Source organism: Salvelinus namaycush, chromosome 1 (assembly GCF_016432855.1).
Source record: "Salvelinus namaycush isolate Seneca chromosome 1, SaNama_1.0, whole genome shotgun sequence".
NCBI classification, from domain to species: Eukaryota; Metazoa; Chordata; class Actinopteri; order Salmoniformes; family Salmonidae; genus Salvelinus; species Salvelinus namaycush.
This window is the reverse complement of record NC_052307.1, coordinates 37363149-37375951: the sequence shown is the minus strand read 5'-3', so window position 1 is coordinate 37375951 and position 12803 is coordinate 37363149. Positions and strand designations below refer to the sequence as shown.

Sequence of the window (12803 nt, the reverse complement as noted above, 5' to 3'; positions counted from 1 at the left end):
GGCAGCCACAGTTGGAGATCAAGCTGATCCTAACTGTTATAGGCCTATTTCTATTTTGCCCTGTTTATCAAAAGTGTTGGAAAAACTTGTCAATAATCAACTGATTGGCTTTCTTGATGTCTATAGTATTCTCTCAGGTATGCAATCTGGTTTCTGCTCAGGTTATGGATGTTTCACTGCAACCTTAAAGGTCCTCAATGATGTCACCATTGCCCTTGATTCTAAGCAATATTGTGCTGCTATTTTTATTGACTTGGCCAAAGCTTTTGATACAGTAGACCATTCCATTCTTGTGGGCCGGCTAAGGAGTATTGGTGTCTCTGAGGGGTCTTTGGCCTGGTTTGCTAACTACCTCTCTCAAAGAGTGCAGTCTATAAAGTCAGAAAATCTGCTGTCTAAGCCAATGCCTGTCACCAAGGCAGTACCCCAAGGCTCGATCCTATGCCCCACGCTCTTCTCAAAATACATCAACAACATAGCTCAGGCAGTAGGAAGCTCTCTCATCCATTTATATGCAGATGATACAGTCTTATACGCAGCTGGCTCCTCCCCGGAGTTTGTGTTAAATACTCTACAACAAAGTTTTCTTAGTGTCCAACAAGCTTTCTCTACCCTTAACCTTGTTCTGAACACATCCAAAACAAAGGTCATGTGGTTTGGTGAGAAGAATGCCCCACTCCCCACGGGTGTTATTACTACCTCTGAGGGTTTAGAGCTTGAGGTAGTCACCTCATACAAGTACTTGGGAGTATGGCTAGACGGTGCACTGTTCTTCTCTCAGCACATATCAAAGCTGCAGGCTAAAGTTAAATCTAGACTTGGTTTCCTCTATCGTAATCGCTTCTCTTCCACCCCAGCTGCCAAACTAACCCTGATTCAGATGACCATCCAACCCATGCTAGATTACGGAGACATCATTTATAGATCGGCAGGTAAGGGTGCTCTCGAGCGGCTAGATGTTCTTTACCATTCGGCCATCAGATTTGCCACCAATGCGCCTTATAGGACACATCACTGCACTTTATACTCCTCTGTAAACTGGTCATCTCTGTATACCCGTCGCAAGAACCACTGGTTGATGCTTATTTATAAAACCCTCTTAGGCCTCACTCCCCCCTATCTGAGATATCTACTGCAGCCCTCATCCTCCACATACAACACCCGTTCTGCCAGTCACATTCTGTTTAAGGTCCCCAAAGCACACACATCTCTGGGTCGCGACTGGAACGAGCTGCAACAAACACTCAAACTGGACAGTTTCATCTCAATCTCTTCCTTCAAAGACTGAAACATGGACACTCTTACTAACAGTTGTGGCTGCTTTGTGTGACGTATTGTTGTCTCTACCTTCTTGGCCTTTGTGTTGTTGACTGTGCCCAATGTTTGTACCATGTTGTTGTTATGTTGTGTTGCTACCATGCTGTGTTGTCATGTGTTGTTGCCTTGCTATGTTGTTGTCTTAGGTCTAACTTTATGTAGTGTTGTCTCTCTTGTTGTGATGTGTGCATTGTCCTATATTTACATTGTATTTTTATTTTATATCCCAGGCCCCGTCCCCGCAGGAGGCGTTTTGCCTTTTGGTAGGCCGTCATTGTAAATAAGAATTTGTTCTTAAATGACTTGCCTAGTTAAATAAAAATCTATATCTCAGTTACCTGTTTTTCACACGTGTATCTGCCCTCTCATTGGCTAGATAGGGCCTACTTGAAATTGCTTCCTCCAGCCTGCCTTCCATCTTTGAGGACGTATTTGTCATTATTAGCGCGGTTTGTCGATTATCTTGTCAATATAATAGGCAATCTTTGGTGTTAACTATTGACAACCAAAATGCAGAGAATCGAAAGGGGAAGGCCATATGTTGCCTAGCAACACTCCTCGGCGTCCTTTGGTGTTTGCAGTGGCTTGCGGGAATCTGAGGCCCGATTGAGTGACCGCCCTTTTTAGACAAACGAAAGTAGAGCAACGCTGCTAGAGTCGGGAGAGATATATACGCAAAAACAACTAATTAAAGCTGCGGAACCTAATTTGAGGTATGTTTCCTGATGCATGAGTTGAAATATTTCGGCCAAATGAGGTCTAAATTGGGAAATGTCTCTGGAAAAAGTGTATTTTAATGCGCGATTTGATGACGTAATGGCGATTGTCAAACTCGACATGGCGAGCCTTCACGGGCCTATTTGAAATGATTACCTAGCTAACGTTAACGGGATTCTGTATCATAAAGCGTTGGTATGATTAGATACACATTATGATTAAATGTTGATCGTTAGTTTGATTTTCCGGCCTGAATTATAGCAGAGTAGAGCTAGAGGCCTTCCGCTGTAACTAAGCTATTTAGCTAGCGACCTACATTAGCAGTGTTCGAGAGTATCAAAACCGTGATGTATCATGGGTAAATTGACTGACGGACTAACCTACAAATAATATTGAGTAGTTATTTATGAACCAAGGTGATTTGTAGATCTGCCTCGCCTTTAAAGTATACTGCAATGTCGATCGCGCCCACTGTCTTCCATTGCCATTGGCCAACTTAATGGAATTATCGTTGCTGTCAAACGCGTGATTGGCTGAATTCGACCTCTTTCCTTTGCATTGGTACTATTCTATTGGATAATACATGAGATTGACGCGTTTTCCCCTCCTCGAACATCCTTTGATATTACGGACCATCATGAAGTATCGGGAATCCTTGGGACGTGGTTAGGTAGCTAAGTGGTTAGGGTATGGACGTCCCAAGGATCCCAGATGTCATTCATAATGTAATGTTGAGAACTCAGTCCGACATAGCGTTATTTTCCTTCACATAAACCCACATTGGCAGATAATGATGAACATATATTCATTAGGTTACAAAATGCCCAATGATAAAATGTTATTGAAATCAAAATGTTAACATCACAGTACTGTCCATCATGCGGTAAGCATGTTGGTCATATTTAACAAACTTGTTTTCCCACATGTAACTGTACAGACACAGACCATTACTGGTGATGTGATAATCTGTACAGTGTGCCATCTTTGCATGGATTTCTTCCTTGTGCCTAGGTGAGGGGCTGAGCCATGGCAGACGAGGACGAGGTGGATTGTGGCAGTGAGTTCCCAGCCCTCTATAAAGTCATGCTGGACAAATTGAATGAACAGAGACAGTTGGACCAGTTCACAGACATCACTCTCATAGTGGATGGTAAGGTCATCCTCAATGATGCTTGTTGTATTGCAGAAAGTGGAGGTGCAGTTGTATATTTTCTTCAGATTAAACCATTTCTGTTTCAATATCATTGTGTTCAAGACAAGTGTCCACTTTGTATGAAGGATTCAATTTAATTATGTTCTGTGCTGTACCATTTATGGGCTCATCTCACTCTGGTCCGTAGGGCACCAGTTCAGGGCTCATAAGGCAGTGTTGGCAGCATGCAGTCAGTTCTTCCACAAGTTCTTCCAGGACTTCACACAAGAGCCACTAGTGGAGATTGAAGGTGTGTATTGCTCAGGGTTTCCGTTAGCCGGCAAAAGCGATTTTTAATATATATATATATATTTTTTATAAAATAAAATAAACTTACCGGCCAAAAAGTTGTGCAAAATAATTATTTTTATGAATTTATGGAAATATCAGTTGATGGAAATACATTTGACCACCATGCTTATAGGTTCATTTACATAATTTAGTGGAATTAAATTGGCCTGTGTGTATTTTCATTAGTCATCATGCATCTTATCCAAAACAACTATCACACGTGGACAGCATATAGAGCCTATTTTGAGCTCTATTTCTCCTGCAGCTCCTCAGCTGGTTGCTGCTGGAGTAAACGTGCTTTTATAAGCCATTCATTGCGCAACAATTCAAAATGCAATTGTGTCTTAAAAAACTGTTTTGGTGCAGGATTAAAAAGAGCTACTATTTTTATTTCTCAGCTGGTAATTAAAGCGTGCCTCCCATTCACAATTCAAGTGCAGGCTATCAATCAGCGAGTCACCCACCACTTTACAATGTTAACTGGAGGCAGTATACATTTTGAAAACATACTTAATTGTTTGAAACATGAATGTTTTATTTCCTATTATGAGGTATGTCTTGCATTATTTCAAAGTAGCCTATCAGCAAAATCCGACCATGGAAATGTGGAGGCAATTCTTTTATAAAGACTTCATAGCCGGCGCGTGAGTTTCAAGTTTGGGTATGCTTACAATTTATCCTACCATTTCTACTGTTCTGCGTGCCAGTTATGATTTTCATATCATAAAAATCTGAATTAAAATGATTTATAAAAAATAAATTAAAAAATAGCTAATGTGACTAATCACCTGCCTCTGCCATATGGACACATTGATACACCTTGGTCCATTGGTGGCTAAAGAAATTAGAGCATGGAACTCATAGCCTATAGGCCAATGCCGCAGTAGGCCTATAACTTCCATTGCTCTTTCACACTGAGGATTGGTGATTATCAAGGGGAGATTGTTGTAAAGATTTTTCAAATAGCTTACTGTGAGGGACTATAGTTTTAATATATTATCATTCGCAATGGATGTTTAAAAATAAAAAACAAACATTTTCCTATATTTCATTGTTCTCATGGAACCCTCCAAACAAAAGACAATGAAAAATTGACAAATCTCGTAAATGATGGTTATGAAATAAACCAAAACTTGTTTCTCACAAGTGTAGCAGTTTGTGAACTCTGCAAACAACGTTTTCCCTCCGCGAATGAGAACAATAAATGATGAATTAATACATGCATTAACAGAAATTAATGTAACCAAATGGCGGGGATTAATGCTACATTTACTGCTGGTGACATATGTAATGGGGAATTGATCATTAATGTAATCAGATGGCAGGGATAAATGGTACATTTACTGCTGGTGACATATGTAATGGGGAATTGATCAAAAAAATTATCTAAGAGAAAACAATTCACACAATGAAATGCGCAAGAATCGACGGGAGACAGCTAAGCCGTTTTGGAGAGTCTCGCCTATACAGTATCTTTGCCACACATCCCTCTTCTTCTTCACTCAACATTTTAAAATGATATTCAAGATGCATTATCTTCAAACATATTTTAGATGCTTTTCACTGACAGCTGCTACTCAATAATCAGCTAGGCCTATTGCCACGTGCGCTGCCCAAATTACCGGCTTCCCAAATAGGCATAGACCTACGAGCTTGTGATTTGAAACCTACAAGCTTGTGATTTGAAACAATCCACAGCTATAAAAAAGTATAATGATCCTCGATTCCTCTTTGGCTAAGTCATGATTTCTGGTTTAGTATTTTCTTTCTTTCTATATAGACAGGAGTAATTATATAATTTTGGCAAATGTATTTCTATTTACTTCCCTATTGGACCCACCGCTATGTCATGTTCTATTGGCCAGTAAATTAAAATCTTCCTGGTCATGTTGTCCGGCGCAGAAACCCTGGTACTGCTGAACCAATGACACATCCTCTGTCTTACTGTCATATCAAGAAAATAAACAATAGCAGAAAGAGCTTTATAGCCCCTGAGAAAAGCAAAAAACAAGACTTATCACATGCTAACCCGGTGCACCCATCAATCCTCTGTGTTTGTTCTCCAGGAGTGAGTAACTCAGCCTTCCGCCAGCTGATGGAGTTTACGTACACGGCTATACTTGCCGTCAATGGACCAGAGGAGGTCAATGACGTGTGGAAGGCAGCAGAGTACCTCCAGATGCAGGAGGCCATCAAGGCCCTCAACAACAGGTTAGCCTGCCATTAGAACATCTGGACCCCCTTACTACTAATATAGCCCTGTACTACTTATAGTCCCTTACCACCAATATAGGCTAGTCCCTTTTTGGTGTTGTCTTGTTTGGTTGTCATCTTTTTTTGTTAACTGATATTTTATCCCTGTGTATTTGAACGTAGAGCACTTTGATGGAATTAAACCTTCTCTCTCCATAGGATGAGTGATGGCACTCCCTTCAGTCCGTCCCAGGCCCTGGCGGCGGGGATGAGCAAGACCAAAAAGAGGAAGCCGGCTGAGACTTTCAGCGTGATCATGGAGACTCTTCCGTCAGTGGTGGGGGAGCAGGTTAGAGGTCTACAATTACGCATTATGGTTGAGTTATTATGACATAGAATTATGACCTGCATAAAGTTCTAAAAAGTGTCCCAAATCCTCCCCGTCATCATCCTAATCCTCGGTCCTTTCCTTCTAATATGTGTTGCTGTGCTGACCCCAGTCTGTCCTTCCAGGTGGAGATTGAGGTGGAGATCGGGGAGGGGGCCATCGAGGTGGAGGAGACTGGTATGGAGGAGGAGGTGGTGGATGCTGCTCGGACCGCCCAGGCTGCCTCGGACGACTCGGCTCTGGCACTGCTCGCTGACATCACCAGCAAGTACCAGCAGAGGGGGCCAATGCTGCACGTGCTGAAGAAGGAAGGACTGGAGGAGGTGAACGAAGCACTCGGTCTCTCTAATGCGCATGTAAAAAACCACACACTTGGACTGGGACCAACCTTGATTCAAAGCATTAATTTTAATATTATAAGGAGACTATTCTTTTTGGTGACATTTCCAATCTTTCTTAAAACAAGTCGTGTGTGTGTGTGTGTGTGTGTGTGTGTGTGGTGTGTGTGTGTGTGTGTGTGTGTGTGTGTGTGTGTGTGTGTGTGTGTGTGTGTGTGTGTGTGTGTGTGTGTGTGTGTGTGTGTGTGTGTGTGTGTGTGTGTGTGTGTGTGTGTGTGAGAGACAGGAGGTGGTGTCTCAGGAGGAGACAGTGACAGCTCCCAAGACTCTTGAGGGCCTGGAGGTGGTCGAGGTCCAGATCTCTCAGCTGGACAAGATGTTCCGCTGCAACAAATGTGACCGCAGCTTCCGCCTCTACTACCACCTCAAACAGCACATGCGCGCGCACGTGGCTGCCCTGGACAAGCCGCATGTGTGTTGCCACTGCGGTAAGGCGTACATGCGGGAGGCGGCGCTGAAACAGCACCTGAACACGTTACATTACGAGGCAGAGGAGCTGTCGCGCAGCCAGTCCCAGAAGAAGAAGATGCACATGTGTGATTACTGTGACAAGCAGTTTGACCACTTTGGACACTTCAAGGAGCACTTACGTAAACACACCGGTGAGAATGATAATACCCAGAGGGATTCATTTAGGGTAGGGGTGTCGAACTCATTCCATGGAGGGCCAAGTGTCTGCGGATTTTTTAAATTTTAAATTTTCTTTCAATTAAGACCTAGACAACCAGGTGAGGGGAATTCCTTACTAATTAGCTATCTTGATTCATCAATCACTTACAGGGGTGGAGTAAAAAAAAACAGACACTCGGCCCTCCCAAGTTTGACACGTGATTTAGGGGTTCAAGTTCATCTGTGTCAAAGTGCCCGAGTTAACTATAGCTAGTGTTCATTTGTAGTTCCTGGTGCAGGCTAAAACGGCATCCACAGCATTTCATTGCAATTATGAACAAGACTTCACTTCAACAACATCTTTTTGTCTCTATGACTATGATCACTATGATTTTTGGTCCCTGTGTGTAGGTGAGAAGCCGTTTGAGTGTCCAGACTGCCATGAGCGCTTTGCCAGGAACAGCACATTGAAATGTCACATGGCTGCCTGTCAAAACGGCGCCGGGGCCAAGAAGGGACGCAAAAAAGTCTACGAATGTCAGGTACGGAGAACAGTCCTTTTTCCCCCCTGATTTAATCAGGAGTCGAAATGTACGGTTTTTGTGCTGATGTTGTGCCGATCACACCCTTGACTAGTGCACTTGCTGAGGTTCTAAAATGATCTCTCTCTCTAGGTGTGCAGCAGTGTGTTCAACAGCTGGGAGCTTTTTAAAGACCACCTGACGACCCACACAGGAGAGAAGCCCAACCACTGCACCATGTGTGACATCTGGTTCACCCAGCCCCACGACCTGCGCCGACACCTCCGCGAACTGCACAGTGTCACAGACGACACGCTGATGACCCAGGAACTGGACATCGGTGCCATGGCAATGCAAGAGGAAGTGGCCGGGGAGGAGGATGAGGAGGGAGGCGAGAGAGAGACCCTCTTACTGGAGGACGTGATGAGGGTGGAGCATGTTACCGTGGAGCCCGTAGACGTGGTAGTCATGGAGGAAACGGACATGGTGGTGGAAGAGGTGACGGAGATGTGTGAGGAGGACGTGCAGAGACTGAAGGAGGCAGGAGTGGAGATCCGGGTGGTGCAGGTGTCAGCGGCGGGACAGGTGAACTCTGAGATCCAGGTGGAGGAGGAATCACAACAGACTGAGGAAGTATGAAGCAGGAGCGGAGCTCCATCTAAAATCGTACCTTGTTCCCCATAAATACAGTACCTTGGCTTTGACCAGAAGTAGTGCACTGTATGAGGAAAAGGGTTTTATTTGAGATGTGCCTGCTGGTTATGGTCAAACTGGAAAAGCTCCACCTCCTCACCTTGTTGACTAATAGGGTAACGGACAGAGACAAGTATTTGAAGTTGCTCACATTTTTAGATTCTATTTCTTTAGAACCTGCTGTCAGCATGGCTCTGTCTTCTCTCTGTGTGTCTGTGGCAGAGATATACCTGCTGAATGCACTTACACTGACCCCTGTTCAAGGTTTTGTCACAGACCGATCAAAAGCTTTCTTTCATTTTTGCTTTCTTTGTGTTTTTTTTTACATTTTAGCATGTACATTTGAGATGATCAAAATTCATTTGCCAAGACAGTATGCAATCCATGAAGATCCCTTCTCCGTTAAATGGTTTCACTAGCAGACGCCAGTTATTGATTGGAATGCACAGTCTGTTTCAATGTCATACAGCTGCAGACATATTAATGATGCGCCTCACTGCTGTTGCCCAGTTGGAATCCATCTGAAGCACAGATCTGTTGACAAATCATTCAGCACTCGACTGAAGAGCATGTTTTTGATGGTGCCTATGCCCTAACTGATGAAAAAAAAAAAAAAAAGCTTTAATATTTGAATAAAAAAATAATGGCTGTTAGTGTACGTATGTTTTCTGGTTTCTGCCCACCAATTCCCCTGCTCGTCTACCTCTTTCCTGTTCTGACTGCAGCACAGCCTGTTCCCACAAGACATTGGGGTTTATGTACGACACTGTTATGAGTTTTGCTATAAAGAAACAGAAGTCAGAAAGTATTAAAAGCTAACACGTTTTTTTATTTTACAAATGTTCATAATTGCATTGGTTTCTTTGTACAGCTCAATTAAGAGGGAGTGACGTAATCAATACATATTGAATTCTCAAAACGTGTCCACACTTTGCAGTTACATTTCTTACAATGCTTTCAAATGTGCCACTTTCAAATGTGTCAGACGGAGAAGTGGAAGTTTAGTTTACTAGTCATCAAGAATGAACAAAAACCTGCTGGGTCTAAATGCAATTTAAAAATGTTTTATATATGCTTGTAAATAAAAGGTTGATGTAAACCACATTGGCTCTGACTGTCAACCACTGTTGCTGTCATTTACTGCTTTGGTGCTCTTCTTGCCACCACAGTAGAAGGCCCTTGAGAGGGCAGCATACAGACGGGAGCCCAATGAGGGTTTCCTGGGCTGCTGACTGCAGGAGCATCTGAAATTACATTAACAAGAAGGCCTGTAAGCCACCGTATGCAACAGATGAAGATGGTTGTCCAGTCCACTATTTACAGTGGTAAAGGCTGTAGATCTTTTGTCACATTTAAGGAAACCTGCACATTTGTTTTGTGAAAAGCTAGTCAGGTCCAAAATTATTAAATAAATTGTAAAAATGCTGAACTACGTAACAGTACTGCTCCTGTCCCTCTTCTCATCCCAACCAGGGCTTGAACCTGGAATCCTCTAGCACACACCAGCAACCGTCACCCTCGAAGCATCGTTAGCCATCGCTCCACAATAGCCCCAGCCTTTGCAGAGCCAAGGGGAAACAACTACTTCGAGGTCTCAGAGTAAGGGATGTCACCGATTGAAAAGTTACTAGAGCGTACCGCTGACTAGCTAGCCATTTCACACCAGTTACACGGGACTGAGTCCGGAGACAGATGGCCATTGCAAAAAGTTGATTTTGTGGCCTATTAACATTTTTTTTTGTGTGAATTTTGACGTGTGCTTGGGGTTATGGTCGTGCTGGAAGATACACTTGCAGGCAAGTTTCAGCCTCCTGGCAGCACCAACCAGGTTTTTTGGACATTTTTTAAGGGGAAAATACAGTCTGAAATGTCTACTATAAGTGGAAATTACAAACTTCCGAAGCCTTTTAAACCTCAAATACACTACAATATTGCTTTCACGTAGGATTTACGGTATTTTGCTTGAAAATTTATTTGGCCCATTTTTTTTTGCCACATTCTTCCCTTCATATGGCCTTGTATACCTCCCGTGCAGTGAAGAGTGGTAGTTGTGGTTTGCAGATGTGGGTGGGCGTCTATTTTAATACATTATTGAATAGACACCCTCAAAAAGAAATCCATTACTCATTTGTTTAGGCAGGTCCTAAGAAACATAAGACTAAAAAAAATGTATTTTCAAAACAATAGAATGGAATATTTTTTAGTTGAATTATGTTAAGTCCAAATGAATGAAATCTATAGGTGATTATTTTGTTCATTAACAGACAAGACATAAGAAATAATATATACTGTTAAAATGTTCACATGGAGAAAAGCACCAGGAATTGATGGCTTTCCCATAGAATTCTATTCAACATTTTGGGGACAAAGTAGCCACCCCTATTTACACAAATGACAACACACATGTCACTCAAATCAAATCAGTACTTCCTACTTCCATGTACCAAACTGTTACTTCAATTATATTAAAACCAGGAAAATCTGGAGAGTCCCCTGCTGATTGTAGACCAACAAGTTTAATATATTGTGACAATAAAATAATAAAGTTTATAAGCAATAGAATGGAAAAAGTCTTACCAGACTTGATACATATCAAACAGGAAGAAAGGAGACCAAGGCACTCTTCATAAAATTAATTTAAATGCTTTTATTTGTATGGTATGTTCAATAGAAACAACGTTTTAAAACCCGACGCGTTTCGGCTGCATGGCCTTCGTCAGGGAGTACAAAGAAATAATACAATGTCCTCTTTTGAACAGCTTTTCCAATTGTTCAAAAGCTGTTCAAAAGAGGACATTGTATTATTTCTTTGTGCTCCCTGACGAAGGCCATGCAGCCGAAACGCGTCGATTTTTAAAAACTTTGTTTCTATTGAACATGCCATACAAATAAAGGCATTTTAATTAATTATATGAAGAGTGCCTTGGTCCTCCTTTCTTTTTGATGACCAATTTACCCCTTTTACCAAAGACCACCTTCTGTCTACCAAATGTACTATTGTGTACCTTAGTAGCGCTTCCCTTCCTCTTCTTTCTACATATCAAACAGGGTTTATTAAAGTAAAACACTTACAAAACAAATACAAGAACATGTTTCAGTTTAGTACAATACAACAAAAAAGATAGAGATGTATCAACAATGGCTGTTGATGCTGTAAAGACTTTCGACCATCTTGAATGGCCTTTTTATATTCAAAACGTCGGAAGCTTTCGAATTTCCAGCTGAAATAATATGTTTAATAAAAATATTACATAAATGTCCTAAAGCAAAAATGTACACAAATAATACATTATCTGATGAAATTGCTTAAGAAAGTGGCACAAGACAGGGATTTCCCCGCTCCCCCTCCTGTTTGAACTGACAATTGAACCGCAAGCAGAAAGAATTACACAGGACTAGTTCAGTGGTGCTGAACGAATCCTCTGTCTATGCCCGTGGACTCCAGCCAAGTCCATCAAACGCGTTTATGCATTGGCTAAAGAGAGGCAGGTAACACACCATGCCGTACCTAATTCGTCAAAGAAACTGTCACTCAAAGGGATTCCCTCTGTCGCAAACTGGGTGGTTGCGAAGCAAAGTGGCAATAGCCATCAGTGACAAAACTACAAGGGTAAAATAATTGTCCTTCGAATAAATTCTGTCGGCAATTTTGCCATTTGAATCGGCGTCTGCATGTAATACAGAAAGGTAAGGCGACATGGGTGTTTCATGTGTTGTGCATAGCTGACAGGTTGGCCAAGCAAAATGAATAGCAATATTCTGCTGAATGGCTGCATTCTCATGATGTTTATGTGTAGGTGACGCCGCTTCTGACGTCCTGAATGTTCTTGCAGCCTACCCTGTGTCAATATGTTCTGTTCTTGCTGACACTTCCTCGATGTCGTTTTATTGTCACGTTTAGGCTACCTTGTGGCTGTGGTTGAAACAGACCAGGTACATGACATGTTGTGAACATCACTGAAACTTATAAGAACACTGTTGGCCTATTATTAATTGAAGAGATCGATCATATGAGCAGCGTCTAGGGGTAGCATAGTGGGCAGTACTCTCTCGTGGACAGATTAAATGGGCAGAGGTTGGTTATAGGCTACTATATTCGGAAGTCATGTAATAGCATTGCCTTGAGATACACTGCTATAGATAAAGGGGATTAACTGCGCATTAAAGTTTAGATGTTTAGAGACTGAAGCACCAATGTGGAGGGAGACCACACACAGGTGTGTCTCTGTGTGTGTCTCTCTCTCTCTCTCTCTCTCTCTCTCTCTCTCTCTCTCTCTCTCTCTCTCGCTCTCTCTCTCTCTATCACTCTCTCTCTCTCTCTCTCTCTCTCTCTCTCTCTCTCTCTCTCTCTCTCTCTCTCTCTCTGTGTGATGTGTCAAGAATGATGCATCGAATACCTGAGTCAAAGCTGCCTAGTTTCGCAGGATGGATAGGGTAAATTAGTTGTGAGGTCTTTATACCATTTTCCCTGTAATGTGAACCAG

At 42.3% G+C, this 12803-nt stretch overlaps 1 protein-coding gene across 1 annotated transcript; it reads left to right on the top strand.

Annotated features, from left to right (window-relative positions):
• The first annotated feature begins 1933 nt into the window (after nucleotides 1-1933).
• znf131 (zinc finger protein 131) lies at nucleotides 1934-9428 on the top strand. The gene is made up of 9 exons (XM_038987716.1): nucleotides 1934-2030; nucleotides 3046-3184; nucleotides 3375-3476; nucleotides 5584-5728; nucleotides 5930-6059; nucleotides 6224-6421; nucleotides 6723-7098; nucleotides 7517-7647; nucleotides 7780-9428. Exons 2-9 carry the CDS (start codon nucleotides 3061-3063, stop codon nucleotides 8263-8265), a joined length of 1692 nt encoding a protein of 563 aa, XP_038843644.1. The 5' UTR covers nucleotides 1934-2030; nucleotides 3046-3060; the 3' UTR covers nucleotides 8266-9428.
• The last annotated feature ends 3375 nt before the right edge of the window (nucleotides 9429-12803 follow it).

Excerpts from the sequence above, each read along its gene's own strand:
- znf131 (XM_038987716.1), top strand. The coding sequence starts at position 3,061 with ATGGCAGACGAGGACGAGGTGGATTGTGGCAGTGAGTTCCCAGCCCTC. Across the intron at positions 6,060-6,223 it reads CGTCAGTGGTGGGGGAGCAG|GTGGAGATTGAGGTGGAGAT; the intron begins GTTAGAGGTCTA and ends CTGTCCTTCCAG. Across the intron at positions 6,422-6,722 it reads AGAAGGAAGGACTGGAGGAG|GAGGTGGTGTCTCAGGAGGA; the intron begins GTGAACGAAGCA and ends TGTGAGAGACAG.